The sequence below is a fragment of the Micromys minutus genome (assembly GCF_963924665.1).
Source record: "Micromys minutus genome assembly, chromosome: 1".
NCBI classification, from domain to species: Eukaryota; Metazoa; Chordata; class Mammalia; order Rodentia; family Muridae; genus Micromys; species Micromys minutus.
In genome coordinates, this window is record NC_137969.1 from 156,249,269 (window position 1) to 156,264,310 (window position 15,042).

Genomic DNA, 15,042 nt, shown 5'->3' on the forward strand with positions numbered 1-15,042 from the left:
TCAAAGGCCCCACCCACCTGCATTCCTGGCGGACTGCTTGTGTCCAAACAACAGCCCGGCCTGCGGGCAGACGGAAGAGGCGGTGCTCCATACGGAAGTCCATGAGTCAACTTCCGTCACGTGAGAGACGGTTCCTCGCAGAGCTGGCACTCAGGTGAGTGGAGGTTCTTGGCAGTCACTGGCTTGAAGCACTGTGGACCTGGAGTTCTTGCAGGTCATGTGACTTTACAGACCCAGGTCCTTGGTTTATTTCTGGTGTGTACTTGCACTCATAAAGGATGTGGATTAATTCCAACTGAGTCTGAATTTGGGACCTATCTTGTTTACTTGGGGGGGGGGGGTGGAACCCAAACTGGATGGAAGCCAGAGTAAGTCTAACCTCAGGATTTAATACCTTACTGCCTCTTCTCCAGTTGTATAGTGACCACGAGTCAGGGACATGGCCCAGTAAGCAACCTTTCTGAGGCCTCTTTCACTTGCAGATGTTGGAAGTAAGGAGAGTGAGCATAAAGAAATGGCAGGCATGTTCTTTACTGTGAGGGGCAGTGGGAGTGACTTCTCCTCTTGGTTTGACAGGAGGCATGGCACTCTGGCAAGCATACCAGAGAGCCCTGGCTGCACATCCATGGAAAGTCCAGGTTCTGACAGCTGGTGAGTGTCACTCTGGAAACAGTATAATTAGAGCAGCTGATTGGAGGAGGAAGAGGCCCATATCACAGCACTCATTCCCACCTGTTTAGCACCCTGGACGTGTTCCTTTTCTCCCTATGATGTCTGTTTTGGAGGGTGAGCTATTTCTAAGAAACATATGTGGGCAGGAAGAGGGGTAGAGAGATGGCTCAGAGGTTAACAGCACATGCTGTTCTGTAGAGGACTCAGCACTGTGTCAGGTTGGCTTATAGCCACCTGTAGATTCAGCTTCATGGGCATCTGTCACCTCCAGCCATTTGGGGCACCTGCACTTACTTGCACAAACCAACACACTGACCACACACACAGAGTTTAAAATGGTAACAATCAATCTAAAAAGAGAGAGACATAGTCTGTCCAGCAAGACTTAAAGTCCTCAGAAACTTAGGTGATGGTTTTCGTTTGTTTTGTTTTTTCATGGCAGGGCTTCTCTGTGTGGTCCTGGCTGTCATGGAACTCACTCTGTGTGCCAGGGTGGCCTTCAACTTAGAGATCAACTTGGAGGCAAGATCACCTTACCTCTCCCTCCCAAGTGTAGGATTAAAGGGATGTGCCTCCGCTGCTAGCCTAAGTAGTCCTTTCTTAAAAGCACTGCCCCCAAGAGACCCCATTGGGAAGCTAAATGTTTTCCTCTTACACTCTGTAGTGTGCTGAGCACACCGTCTATATTCTTGGTAGCCTCCAAAGTTCTGTTAGCAGGAGTGAGTCCACATTAAATCATACATCTAACAAGTGCTATAATACTGAATATAATACTTAATGAACTAATCAATTCTAGTTTCTTTTTGTAAGTTTTTTTATTGTGAAGTGTAGGAACCAGTCGTGTATCTGAAGTTTGTCATATTAAAACAGAACACGTTGACTCAGTGACCAGCTTTAGCACTCTGTTGATCCCTCTCCTTGCTTCATACATTCTACTTTTTTATTTCATTTTTATTTTTATTTTTAAGACAAGAGTCACACTAGCCCAGGCTGACCTGGAATTCACTATGTAGCCAGACTGGCTTTGAACTTGGAGCAGTCCCTTCTCCTGAATGCTGAAATTACAAGTGTAAGCTGCCACAGCTGGCTAGATGACCACTTTCCTGAGCTTAGCCTACATCACTGTTTGGCTTTTCTTACAAACATATTCTCAGTATAGTAACTGGGGCCTTGTTGCTCTGTCAGTAGTGAAGTAGCAGCTTCACAGTGTTCCTCTAGGTGCCTCCTATGTCTGTTCCCACCTTCCTTTGGCTAGTACAAGGGGACAGACAGGGCGAGGAAGCATCAGCAGGCCTCTGATTATCAGAGCAATGAGTGGGCAATCAGGTAATAAACACGACTTGCCTACACTTAGAAAAAGAACCCATATTCTCAGGAGGGCCGTGGACTTCTGAAGGGAAAGAGGGAGTCTAAAGGGCAGGTAGACCAGAGGTCCTGTTAGCAGATAGCAGTACATAAGCATTAGAAACTACATGACTGGCCCCTCGATAGCGTCCTATGCCCATCCACCTCTTGTCCTCAGTGTCCGGCCTGCATGACTCACCTGGCTGAGTGTATGGTGACTCATGCTGGATTGTGGCTGTGATGGGAACTGACATGCTGGGCCCTTCGCCCAGCCCCAGAGTCCCGCAGGGACCCTAGCTGCCCGATAGAAGGTCCCCCCTTGTGGCCATAAGAATGGAGAGGAAAGGACAGTCATGCTTCCCTATCTAAATGATCCATAGCTAACAAAGGCAGGAGCTAATGTTCCAAGGGGCACAAGTGCAGAAATGTTGCTTGCTGGGGTCCCTGGTCTTCCTGGGCTGGGCTCTCTACATGGCCTCGTGTATGTGTTACTTCGAGAGCTGCTGCATCTTTATCTTTGTCTGCTTCTGAAGCAGCCTGTAGCCTTACAGTAAGTCTCACAGACTTCCCCTTCTTTACTGACAGGGTGTTTAGACCAAACTACCAGTAAAAGATAGGGGTGGGCTTAGCTCACCTAACCATTTTGGACTGTTGTCAGAGCACAGTGTCTTCAGAGGTCCCGTGGGACCGTGCACACTGAGAAACAACAAAGATTTCAGACTTGGAGCTAGAAGGCCAAGATCTGAATCTCAGGGCATAGCACTTAGTAACTGCCTAATTAGTCCACATCGATAAACCTCTTTGGGCCTCAGTTTCCTCATTTAGAACTTAAAAGGTCAGTTACGGGAATTATCTCCGAGAGAAGCTTCGGACGTGTTATTTATCTATTCACAGCACTAAAAGCAGAAGCTCCAGCCTCACACATGCTGGGCAAACACACTCTCTGGACACTATGGCCATCCTTCTGTGACTTTTATTTCATTTTACATTATTATGTCTGTGTGTGCACATGTGGGTTGCATGACTATATAGTCAGTTCTCTCCTGGGACTGACTTGAACTTTAAAAAAATGTATAATAAACTTGAAGGTTCAAGGAGCTGGCCCCTTCCTATGATCATTGACAGCCTGTGTATAGCAAACGCCTTTGTTTTATTTGTTTGTTTGAGACAGGGTTTCTCTGTTTAGCTCCGACTGTCCTGGAACTCAGAGACCCATCTGCCTCTGCCTCCTGAGTGACGAGATTAAAGGCCTGTGCCACTGTGCCCAGCTGGTTATTTTCCATCATAATCTCCACTATAGCTCAGGCTAGCCTTGAACTCACCAGTCCTTCCACTTCAGCCTTTCTAGTGCCTAGATCATAGGCTCGCACACACCCAGCTTATGGATAAGTATCTTCGCTTTGGTTGTTCAAAAAGCAGGGTCTGAAGCTTATGTGCAGGTCAGAAAGTCATCCTTCCCAAGGGTAGAAAGGAGAGCAGGTATGAAGGGGCGTTATTAAACCAGCTGCTTTTCAGAACTGACTTAAGAAGTGATTTGAAATGCCTTGTCAGGTGAGTAGGTTTCAGAAGAGATCTCAGCCCGCCAGCTTCCATCCCACACTGGGAACACTTAACTCTTCTCTGCTACGCTTTCACACCTGTGTAGTCCCCAAAAGTGTTAACAGTGAGAGCCTGGGTGTGCTGGGCCTGAAAGAAGCCTGTCTGTTTCACCTGCAGTAGTGACTAGAGCAAGAGACAGGTGAATCAGGATCTGAAATGGTTCAGCGGAAGTGTCTAATACACCAGTTTTGGGGCCAAGCTAGAGTCACAACCAGGGCAGCCTGAGGAAAAGGTTGACTGTGTGTTCTGCAGAGTCTGAGTCAGCTTCATTCCTTCCTTTCTGGAGGGCTCTTCCAGACTCCAGTGGGCCCAGAGCCCAGGGTCAGGTTCCATCCATTGCAGGCAACCAGAGCAGCTAAAGTGGGCACTGATTTCCCTGGAGCCTGAATTAAGCCAGAGTATGAGTCTCACAGGACTCGGAATTACAGAAAGGGAAACTGAGGCACAGACAGGGTATGGCATGCACTTGGACGTCACATAGTCAGTTCTAGGGCTGGCATTGGAATCTAGGGCACTGCCTCCTGTACTTGAGATACTTGGGCCCCGGGACACTGTCAACCCAGCTGGTGTGGGTTTAAATTTGGCCATTTAGTCTCATTTTCTCCAATGGATACTTATGGATAGGAGTGAGCTGAGCATTCAGACCCATCCCAGGGAATATGCTCCCTCTCAATAGAGTTTCAGCTGTCCTGGGTCCTAGGTCAGTTCAAGCTTCTGCCCCAGCCAGAAGGACCCTCAGTCAGCAGCATTGCTGGTTCCATGCCAGGAATATTTTTACCTGAAGACCCCTCCTTAAAGGTACATTTCCTCTCATTCTAGGAAGCCACTCCCTGCGCATCTGCATTCTCATCTTCCTTCAACACTTTATTTTCTTGTCCATAAGACTCTGCAAAATCAAGTGTAGGAGCAAAGGAAAGCGGGGAATTCAGCTCTACTCATGCCTGGGAAGAGGGTGGGAAAGCCGGGGCTTTTCCATTCATGGGCAGGGAATGGTCTCAAATAGTGCAGTGCACAGAGCCAAGCATCTCTTTCCCCGACCTCCTGGACCCACGGAGAGTGACGAATGAGAACTGGCACCTACCCAGAGGCATGATGTCATCATACTCAGAACCACTTGCTAGGCTGTGTGCCCAGCCTGGCTTTGGGGTACCACTGCCCAACAACCCCTCATTCTGTCCTACCAGGGCTCTGGTATTAAGTGTTTTCAGACTTCCAGCTCTCACATCTAGGAAGAGAGGAACCAGTTCACTATACCATCCTAGTTAGCCAGATAATGTCCTTAAAGTCACCCAGAGGTTGGGTGGTTTGGATGTTTGAGTTCTGGGCTGGAGAGAAGAAGATAAAGAGTTTGAATGTATGAGCCCTTCCTGTTGAAGACTCACTTGGAATGCAGGCTTTACTCTCAGTCTTTGGCTGTCCTGGAGTTACTGTAGGTTCAGTGGCTATAATCTTGTATGAGCAGAAGAATAGCTTCCAGGCACTGCTGTGTCAGAAATGGTCTCTCTCGCTCCCTCTACTCCCTCTCCCTGTTCTTACATGGGGTGTGAAAGAAGTTAACAGATGCCATATTGTGGCTGTCTGAGAGTCTGTACCAGACATTTCCACTTCCCTGGAGGAGGGTTGTCAAGCACCCTAAGCAGTCAGTTACAATCAGCACCTACCAGATAATGGATGCACATTAAATAAAGGAACGACTCCTTCCCTATTCCCCTGTAGTCCAGGAGTCAGAGACGGTCTGAATACAAGCACATGTGGGCTACTCCAATATGGCTTGGGACTCACCTCTAAAAAAACCAACCAACCAACCAAGTCCTGTAGTAGAGGATACCATTTGTTCTCATGAACATTGTAGAGAGGCCTTTTTCAATGACTAAAGGCTTTCAGAGTCGTGGAACTGGTTTTTATTCCAGTTAGGCAGGCCTTTCGCTTCTATGACTGTTGATAAGTTATGAGAAGTGAAAATATGCATATGTTTATTTCCTAAGAATATTCCTGCCCCCCCCCCCCCCCCGCCATGGGTAACAAGAAATAGAGGCAGTAGAAACCTGGGCATTGTGTGCACAATGCGCTTTTTAATGTTTAAACACATATGTGCCTGTGTGTACATATGTGTACATCTGTGTCTAGTGCCCACACAGATCAGAAGAAGCTACTGGATCTCTTGAAACAAGTTAGAAATGGTTGTGAGCTGCCATGTGAGTGCTGGAAACCAAATCTGGATCCTCGGCAAGAACTGTAAATGCTAATAACCACTGAGCTCCTTGTTTGTGTGTTTTCTATGTATTGTTCTGCTTGACAAAGTCTTACCACATAGCCCCTGGCTGGTCTTAGAACTCACTATGTAGACCAGGTTCTCTGAGCTTGAAGCAGTCCTGTGCCTCTGCCTCCAAATGCTGACCTTACAGGTGTGCGCCTCTGTGCCTGCCCAGGAAGCCTTTGGTAGCCTGTGGCCTCTGAGCCTGCCTCTGCCTGTGCTCTGATCTCCTTGTTCCCCTGGCTTGAGCTGATCCAAACTCTACTTTCTACAGGGTCACTTCCTCTCTCCACAACTCCCAAGTTAGATGGCACGTGACTACTGACCTCTCGGATCGTTTGCAAGGATGCACTGATTGCTCTGTGAACTGTCACCATCTTATCAAAGTGGACTGTTGTCCCTTCATCACCCAAGAGCCTGGGCCATTTTCCCCTTTGTGCGTGGCTTCAGTACAGGAGAGAGAGCCGACGAGAGCCCTGAGCACAGGCTGCTGGTCACTTAGTTGGAGGTGGTGAGGCTGATGGAAGTGTTAACTAACCAGGGAGCACATGAGGGTTCCCTGACATCATCATGCCTTCCCTCAAGCAAGCTTGCTGTTTGAGGCTGTAAGCTTCTGTTTGGTTATTTTCTGACCATCTTTTAAGGTCTTAGTTAGGTGTGGGGAATGGAAACAGCCATGTCTAAGCTCTTTAGCCACCCCTCGTGCCCAGGAGTTCTGACCATATCCTAGAATGCACCTTGTCTGGTGGCTTAGGGGAAGAGAGACAGTCCTGGCTGGATGGGATGCTGAGGGAGAGGAAGAGCCACTTGATGGACAGCTGCCCAAGTCACAGAGAGTTATCTGTCACCAGCTCGAGCTCCTGACCTCCTCCAGCCTCTGACTAGAGTGCTCTGAGGAAGTGCTGTGGAGAAGGCGTGGGAGGAACAGAGCTGAGTATGCAGCCAGCATGGACGTCAGAGCCAGCCCCAGAACAAGGAATAGGGCTAAAGGATGTGTTTGCAGTGCTAATTGAGGGCATCGGGACAGTGGTTAGCTTCGGGGCTGGAAGGGACTCTCATTACTCACTGAGATGGATGGACGAGCTGGAGATCATGCGGTCATTCCCAAGCGGCCCTGTGACTGTTTGTAAGAAACCGTCACACCATCATGACAAACTGGAGGCTCTAAATACTGATGGTTCCAATTTCGTCTTGGCTTCTAGGGGCAGGTGTCTGTGCAGTTAGCAGGGCGGGAAGCAGGTGCAGAGGTCTGAGGGGAAATGGCTCTAAGTCCTATTGCCAGCTCAAGGGTGAGAGAGGAGGGTCTGGGCTTGATAATAAAAAAGGTCTGTGTGTGTAATAGTTGGCCAGGACTCTTCTCTGTGGAGAAGGCTTTTAATATCAACACAATCTCTCTGGCACCATTTGAGCACATTTTAGAAAGATTGCTGCTTTCTACCAATAAAGACCCCTGAGGCCAAAACAAAGACATTGGCCAGAGTCTTGCTTTGGGTTGGCAAGAGAGAGAGTGTCTCTCATTATCCTGAGCATAATCGGTTAGTATTTTGTAGTCCTCAAAAGGACAGTGTCTAGGAGTCACATTCCCTGCCTCTGTTGTACCAGCTGTGTGAAACCGTGGAGCTTCCTCTCCAGACCTCTAGAATAAGGGTTGAAGTGGAATGTTCCAAAAGACCTCCATTCTGGCCTCTCGTTCTTTTAAAATAATTTTTAAAAAGATTTATTTATTATACATAAGTACACTGTAGCTGTCTTCAGACACACCAGAAGAGGGCATCAGATCCCATGGTTGTGAGCCTCCATGTGGTTGCTGGGATTTGAACTCAGGACATCTGAAAGAGCTGTCAGTGCTCTTAACCGCTGAGCCACTTCTCCAGCCCCTCATTCTTAGCCATGGAGTTTAGGCTTTTATTCTTCTGTCTGTATTCAGTCCTAGTTTCCCACAACCTACTGTGTGTTTGTAGATCCTGGTCTGCTCATTCCATTTTTTACTGTGTGTTGACTGGTCTGAGACTCCCTATGTAGCCTAGGCTGGCCTCAAACTCATAAGCCCTCCTGTCTCAGCCTCCCAAGTGCTGGGATGGCAGATATGCACCACCATACCCTCCACCCTGTGTCTGATAAGACACACGAGAGATGTCACCATTCTTGAGAAGCAGAGGGCTTCAAGGCAGCAAAAGGGTCCTCTGCCTGAACAAAGCCCCAGGACTCAGAGTGCCAAGCCTCATTTGGTCAACAGACTTTCCTTTTAGGGATGTCCTGACATCACCTATGTACCTTGTACAGGGTCACTGATGGGTATAGGTGACATTATCTCACAGCAACTGGTGGAGAGGCGGGGTCTCCAGCAACATCAGACAGGCCGGACCCTGACCATGGTATTCCTGGGCTGTGGCTTTGTGGTAAGTTTTGCTTGCAGTAGAACTGTATTGCCTCAGCTGTGAGATTCATTCCTGTGGCTTCCATTGGTTTCTCCCAGCTAGGCCAGCCTGTGCTCTTTTTGGTCTTAGAGTCTGCCTTCTTCAGGAGTTGGTTTCTGCTGCCTAGGGGAGAAGCCTTGTACTATAAAAGCCAAGGGTCCATCACTGTGTCCTGCTGTCCTGTCTTTTATTCTCAGGGCCCTGTAGTTGGAGGTTGGTACAAGGCTTTGGACCACTTAATCCCCGGCACCACCAAGGTGGATGCAGTGAAGAAGATGTTGTTAGATCAGGTGAGCTAAGAGAAAAGGGCCTGGGGAAGGGGAGACTGGCCGGGGCCTTGGGAGCTCACAGAGCTTTCACTTGACTCCTCTTCCCTAGGGGGGCTTTGCCCCATGTTTCCTAGGCTGCTTTCTCCCACTGGTAGGGACACTCAATGGAATGTCAGCCCAGGACAATTGGGCCAAACTGAAGCGGGTGAGTGGATCTCTGGCTAGCATGCCAGCTAGCCCAAGGTTAGGAGACAGATGGGAGCAATGTAGCAAGAGAGTCTCAGGCTCAGGAGGAAAGGAGCCTAGTGGGGATTGGGCCAGAAGTGTCTTCTTGCAACAGAATCTGTGCATGATATCCACGCAGGAATGTGGCAACTACTTGGATATGTAAGTGTTAACTGTTCCCTTCCTGTCTTTGCAGGACTACCCTGACGCCCTCATCACCAACTACTATGTAAGAATTGACCTCTCAACTAGCTCTTCTGTCTCCTTCAGTCCTGAAATGCCCTGAGCTTGGGGCCCTCACAGCATAGGAATCCACTGTTAGGGTCACTTTCTCATTCCCCACAGGGAAGCACCCACCTTCAGCCTTTTCTTATGTAGATGGTGGCATGGGGCCAGGCAGGATAAGAGTCTGGGTATCAGGTAGGGGGCAACTACTGACCTTCCCATTTTCTTCTTTTAGCTCTGGCCTGCTGTGCAGTTAGCCAACTTCTACCTGGTCCCCCTGCATTACAGGTATGACAGATCCCTTTCTCACCCTTGAAGGAAGACCTCGGTATCTCAGAGAGAAAATGGTGGCCATCCCAACCTTGACCAACTAATAACACTTCACCCTAGTTAGGTCTCCTCAGAGTCTCAGGAGCTACATTCAGAACCTTTGAGCCTTTATGGAGGCCATTTTAGAGTATCTCTGGCTGACCTGCCAGCTCCCTTGGGAGGCTTCTGCCCCCACAAACCTTGTTTCTGTCCCACCTAAGTTCCATGTTTGGTGGCTTATCTGCAGGGACAGTGCCTGGCTGTGGTACATTGGTAGCCTAAGTTAGACAGGATGGTAGACTCAAGACTAAGGAACCTTATCTGGTTAGCTCACTGTGGAGGATTATTTTGTCCTGGTAATAAAGCTTGTTGCTGAACAGCAATAAAAAAAAATTGAAAAGTTCTGGAGAGATAGTTCCGTGATTAAGAGATCTATCTGGCTGCTTTTTCACAGATGGGGTTAGATTCCCAGCACCTACGTGGTGTCTCACAACCATTTGTAACTCCATTTCTGGAGGATCCTACATCCTATTCTGGCTTCCATGAGTTCTGCATACACATACATGAAAGCAAAATACCCATAAATGTAAAATAAAATAGGTAAATCTAAAATAAAGATGGTAAGAGTGGCATTTGAAGGGCCGGGAACTTGAGAGCACAGGGGAGTAGGAATCCATGTGGTCACAGTCGCACAGAGCTGACAGGAGCAGGCTTCTGAGCTGGTCGTAAACAGCAGGGTCTTGGGTAGCACTCTCAAACTAAAGCAGGGTCGGCCACTTCAAGCCTTTCAGCCCAGGACTCAGAAGGCAGAGGCAGGTGGATCTGTTTCTTTGATACCAGCTTGGTCTACAGAGTGAGTTCCAGGACAGCTAGAGCTACACAGAGAGACCCTGTCTCATACCAAACATCTAAAGCTGACTGGCAATTCAGGGCTTTTCTGAGACACATTTGCTCCTTCCTCAAAAAAACTTTTATTTATTTGTATATGAATGTTTAGCATTTATAAATTTATGTGCACCCCATGGAGGTCAGAAGAGGGCATCAGATCCCTTGGAATTGAATTTGCAGTTGTGAGCTGCCATGTAGGTGCTGGGAACCCAAACCTGGGTTCTCTGCAAGAACAATTAGTGCTGTTGATTTCTCCAGCCGTTCAAAAAAAAAAGGTTTAAAGACAAAATATTTTTAAATAGATAAAGTGACATGAATTTAAAATAGAAACTAAATTTAAAGTTTTTAATACTGTTTTTTTAAAGATTTTACTTATATATTTATTTATTTTTTGCTGAGTGATGTATGTTTTTAGCCCCAGCACTCAGAAGTAAAGACAGTTGGATCTCTGTGTCTCTGTGAGTTTGAGGCTGGCCTGATCTGCAGAGCAAGTTCCAGGCTAGCCAAAGTTACAGAGTGAGACCCTGTCTCAAATCAAGCAAACAAGCAAACAATTTTTTTTTTAAATGTGTGTGGTTATGTACATGGGTGAGCAGGGGCATAGACACCAAAAGATGGCATCAGCTCCCTGGGGACTGGAGTTACACACCACTGTGATCTGACAGATATGGGTGTGGGGAGCCACACTCGGATCTTCTAAAAGGGCCAGGCAAAGTCAAAGGTGGGAGGACCAGGAGGTTAGGAGTTCAAGACTGTCTTTGGTGACATAGTGACCACAAGAGATCTCCCCCTCTGTGTGTGTATGAATTTTATGTACACACACATATATAAATGTAGCTATATAATATTTATATATAATATGTGGTAACTATATATATGAAAAAAATATGAATGGATGACTGGCACGGCATTATTTTTAGAATTGAAATCTTGGCCGATATAAGGTGTACAGATATATTTGGAAAGGTCTAGATAGACGAGTCATTTGCTAAAAGAGAGCTGCTGGTGGACCGGTGATATGACTCAGTGGGTAAGAGCCCTTGCTGCCAGACCTGATGACCGGGGTTCATTCCTTGGAACCCACATGGTAGAAGGAGAGAACCAGCTCCCCAGAGTTGTCCTCTGACTTACATGTGCATGCATGCACAGACAAAATAAGAACAGTGTGAACTGTGGAGGTTATTTAAGCTTTGAGGCCTTCGTCTGACAGGAGCTCTGAGACAGAGCAGGACTGGACTGGTTGTCTCCTGGTCTGGACTTACAGTCCCTACTCATGGAGCTCAGAGGAATGTGGCTCAAACCTGGAACTTCCTGAGTAAGTCCCTCCCATTACTCTCTCTCTCTCCCCTGCTCCTTCTCTCCTTCACAGAAGCATTTCTGTCCCTTAGGTTGGCCGTTGTCCAGTGTGTTGCTGTTGTCTGGAACTCCTACCTATCCTGGAAGGCACATCAGCTCTAACCCTGCCTTGTTCCATGGTTTGCACCTTGTACTGATGCACCGTGGCCCTGGAATGCTTGACCAGCTCCCTCAAACTAAGCACATCAGGGCTGGCGAGGATCTCAGCTGGTAAGAGCACAGACTGACTGCTCTACAGAGGACCTAAGTTTGGTTCCAGGTACCCACGTCGGGTGGCTCACAACTCCGAGTCTCAAGATCCAGGAGATCTGATGTGCTCTTCTGGCCTCTGGAGTACATGCACTCACCTGTACATATGAACATATAGACATGCATTTGTAATTAAGCATACAATGAAATCTTTAAAAGGAGGGAGTGTGTCAGTTTCAATGATAAGGGGTTGCTGATCAGAATAGGGTGTCCACTCTAAAGCAGCACATTTTACTCTAATGATGTAACGTCTTTTGAGATCTCTAAGACCTTTATACTATTGCTGTCATTCCTGCACTTAACTGATAAGAACACGATATAAGAATTGTGTCCTGGGCTGGAGAGATGGCTCAGTGGTTAGGAGCACTGACAGTTCTTCCAGAGGTCCTGAGTTCAATTTCCAGCAACCACATGGTGGCTCACAACCATCTGTAATGGGATCTGATGCCCTCTTCTGGTGTGTCTGAAGACAGCGACAGTGCACATATATAATTAATAAATTTTTAAAAACAAAACAAAGCAAAAAGAATCCTGTTCTTTAGCAGTTTTGTCCCTGTGTACTCACAATATATTATACTTACACAGATGGTAACAATCAGTTGCTTAACATGACCTCTCAGTGCAGAAGCATGAGATGTATCTTCTGCTGCCGGACTGACATGGTGTACTGTTTAACGGGGATCTCAGTTTTCATATGTAGAACATTCTAAAAAAATCTAACAAATTCATAAACCAGTAACTGTTGCTCACCATTAAGTTGTATGTACTGCACATAGTTGCACAAGTCATGCGTACCTGTTACAGCTGTCTCGGTGTGCGCCCACCAGCACCACCATAGACACATGAAGAATGCACCACACTAAGACCTGGTCACTAATGCTGCTGCGCGATTATATGAAGCCACCATTGTGTGTGTTGCCATCACCGACTAAAAGGATGCGTGACTGTACATCATGACTGTAGTATATTCCCCACAGATACTTGTAGAATAACATGACCTTGCCAACTTTACCCCTCCTTCCCAATAGCCCACTCTCTATAGATACAACTCTCTGTCCAGTGCTGAGCTTCCTAGTCAAGTGCTCTAACACTGAGCAACAAGCATCCCTAGACTAGAAATAGCTGCCACTCTTTTCTAGGTCCTAGTGCCTTTCCACAAAGTCAGGGACTTTATGGATACATATGTAGATACACAGAAATAGATACATTATTATCTGGAATCAGCAGAGGCTGGCAGTGGGTGAGACCCTTCAGAAGACTCAGATATGTTCATTTACGAAGACAGACACCAATGGTTTTAGAAGTGGGGGACCTGACAACACCATAGGTTGGTGATAGAGCAGGAACTTGGGCCAAAGATTTCTCTCTTCCTACCTAGTGATTTCTTTGGTGGGGGTGTTCAAAACTGGGTTGCTTTGTGTAGTCTTGACTGTCTCGGAGCTAGCTCAGTTGGTAGACCCGTCTGGCCTCACACTCACAGAGGTCTGCCTGCCTCTGTCTCCAGGATGCTGGGATTAAAGGCTGCACCAGCATGACCCCAGCTCCCTACCTGGTGATATTAGCTTGAAGGTAAAAGGGTATAGTAGTAGTTTCTGTGGTTCCTAAGAAAAAGCTAACTTTGTCAAACTTAGAAGGTGTGTTAAGTTCTGAAAGCTGAACACCCTTTTATGCCATTCTGAGACCTGTAGATTTTAGTTTCTACTGCTGTAGAATGGGTCAGACCTATTAGGGTGGAGGGCCTTTGAGTGGGACTGTGCTGTCTGAACCCCTACTAGCAGAGCATTTCTGATCTCAATTTGGGGACCCAGTAGCTGGCCTAGGGACTGTATTTAAGCAGCCCAGGGTTCTCCCCAGACCTTCTGCCCAGATTCTTGGCTGTGAATCAGAAGTTCAGAACCACGGACAGCCACACAGTCCTACCTCCCTCCCGGTAGTTGAGAATAGAAATGCCTGACTATTCTGTTCTGGAGTCACTGGTGGGTCTGTGTCAGGGAAGGACTCTGCATCCGGAAAGATCTATCTTTATGGCTCCGCCAGCGTCTCCCTCTACAGCTAGGGTGCTTCCAAAGATAGCTCCAGGGACACAAAGTCAGGGTACGCGCCCCTCTGGGGGCTCGAAGCTGCTGGACTCAAAGCTGCCAGTGTCATTGTTTCTACAATCAGTTCATGTTCTTCGCTGACGTCAGTCGGAGCTGTCCTGGTGCTATATAAGGCTGGCGGCGGTCCCGGGACAGACCCCGTGCTCCCCAAGGAGTCTTCAGCCCGTCCCCGGGGACAGAGACTGGAGCTCCATCTTGCACTGGACAGACACTCCGATAACCTGTGAGTGCTTGGAACAACGATCCAGGCTCCCTTACCACCAAGACTCTGCACTCAGCCCACCCACTTTGACCTGCCGGGAGGGAAGGAAGGAGGGAGAGGGGTGGAACTGGACTGGCACAGCACCTAGGGGCTGGTAGGCAGGCTGTGAACACCAGGCAACAGTTGGAGGGTCCTAGCGGGGGCAATGGGCGTGCGCGCGAAGGGGCTCATGTCACCTGCGACAGCTCCAAGTGCACCTCACCCTATGCTGCCCCTGTGTGTCCAGAGCAGGCGGCACCATGAGGCAGAGGGGACGTGCTACGCTCCTGGTAGCGTTGCTGCTCCTGGCACAGCTGCGCCCGGAGAGCAGCCAGTGGAGCCCAGCAGCTGAGGCGGCGACTGGGGTCCAGGATCTGAATCTGCGATGGAACCCCGGAGTGAGGAATCAGGGTGGCGGTGCCCGTGCGCTCCTCACGCTATTAGCTGAGCGCTTCCGCGCGGGATCTGAGCCTGCCGGCAAGCGGCAGCGACGGAATGACCCTCCGCTGTCCATCGACCTCACCTTCCACCTGCTGAGGACCCTGCTGGAGCTAGCTCGGACACAGAGCCAGCGCGAGCGAGCAGAGCAGAACCGCATCATATTCGATTCGGTGGGCAAGTGATCGGCCTCGGGGTCACGAACGCATTGACCCTTTCCCCTACCTACCCCGGGACTGGAGCGCTCACAACCAGAGCTGGCTCAGTCCCGCGGTGCAGCGCCGCCCAGAGTCACCCTGGACACTCTTGAGTGGCTATTTTTTAATAAAAGTGCCCAAGAGCTTAGCCTCTATCTTCTGTCATGGGTTGAGAGGGCACCGGCAACTACAGTAGGGTAAGAACTTTTGAGAGAGTGGGGCTCTCCAGGCCGGTGGGAGAGACAAGCATGCTAAGTGGG

The 15,042-nt window shown here is 48.4% G+C and overlaps 2 protein-coding genes across 4 annotated transcripts; both read left to right on the plus strand.

Moving 5' to 3' along the window:
* MPV17 (mitochondrial inner membrane protein MPV17) lies at window positions 1-12,285 on the plus strand. Of its 3 annotated transcripts, XM_080916560.1 has the most exons (8): window positions 1-154; window positions 577-651; window positions 8,153-8,268; window positions 8,484-8,576; window positions 8,665-8,760; window positions 8,977-9,009; window positions 9,241-9,293; window positions 11,591-12,285. In XM_080916560.1, exons 2-8 carry the CDS (start codon window positions 582-584, stop codon window positions 11,658-11,660), a joined length of 531 nt encoding a protein of 176 aa, XP_080772686.1. In that variant the 5' UTR covers window positions 1-154; window positions 577-581; the 3' UTR covers window positions 11,661-12,285. The 3 variants fall into 3 exon arrangements, with proteins under 3 accessions (XP_080772686.1, XP_080772684.1, XP_080772685.1); XM_080916559.1 differs by lacking the exons at window positions 9,241-9,293; window positions 11,591-12,285 and adding an exon at window positions 6,144-6,474 and having other exon boundaries at window positions 138-154; window positions 8,665-8,986; XM_080916558.1 differs by lacking the exons at window positions 9,241-9,293; window positions 11,591-12,285 and having other exon boundaries at window positions 8,665-8,986.
* Window positions 12,286-14,407: 2,122 nt separating this feature from the next.
* On the plus strand, window positions 14,408-14,770 carry UCN (urocortin; the record flags this gene model as incomplete). The annotated part of the gene is made up of 1 exon (XM_080925584.1): window positions 14,408-14,770. The coding sequence occupies one exon, from the start codon at window positions 14,408-14,410 to the stop codon at window positions 14,768-14,770; it is 363 nt and encodes a 120-aa protein (XP_080781710.1).
* Between the last annotated feature and the right edge of the window lie 272 nt (window positions 14,771-15,042).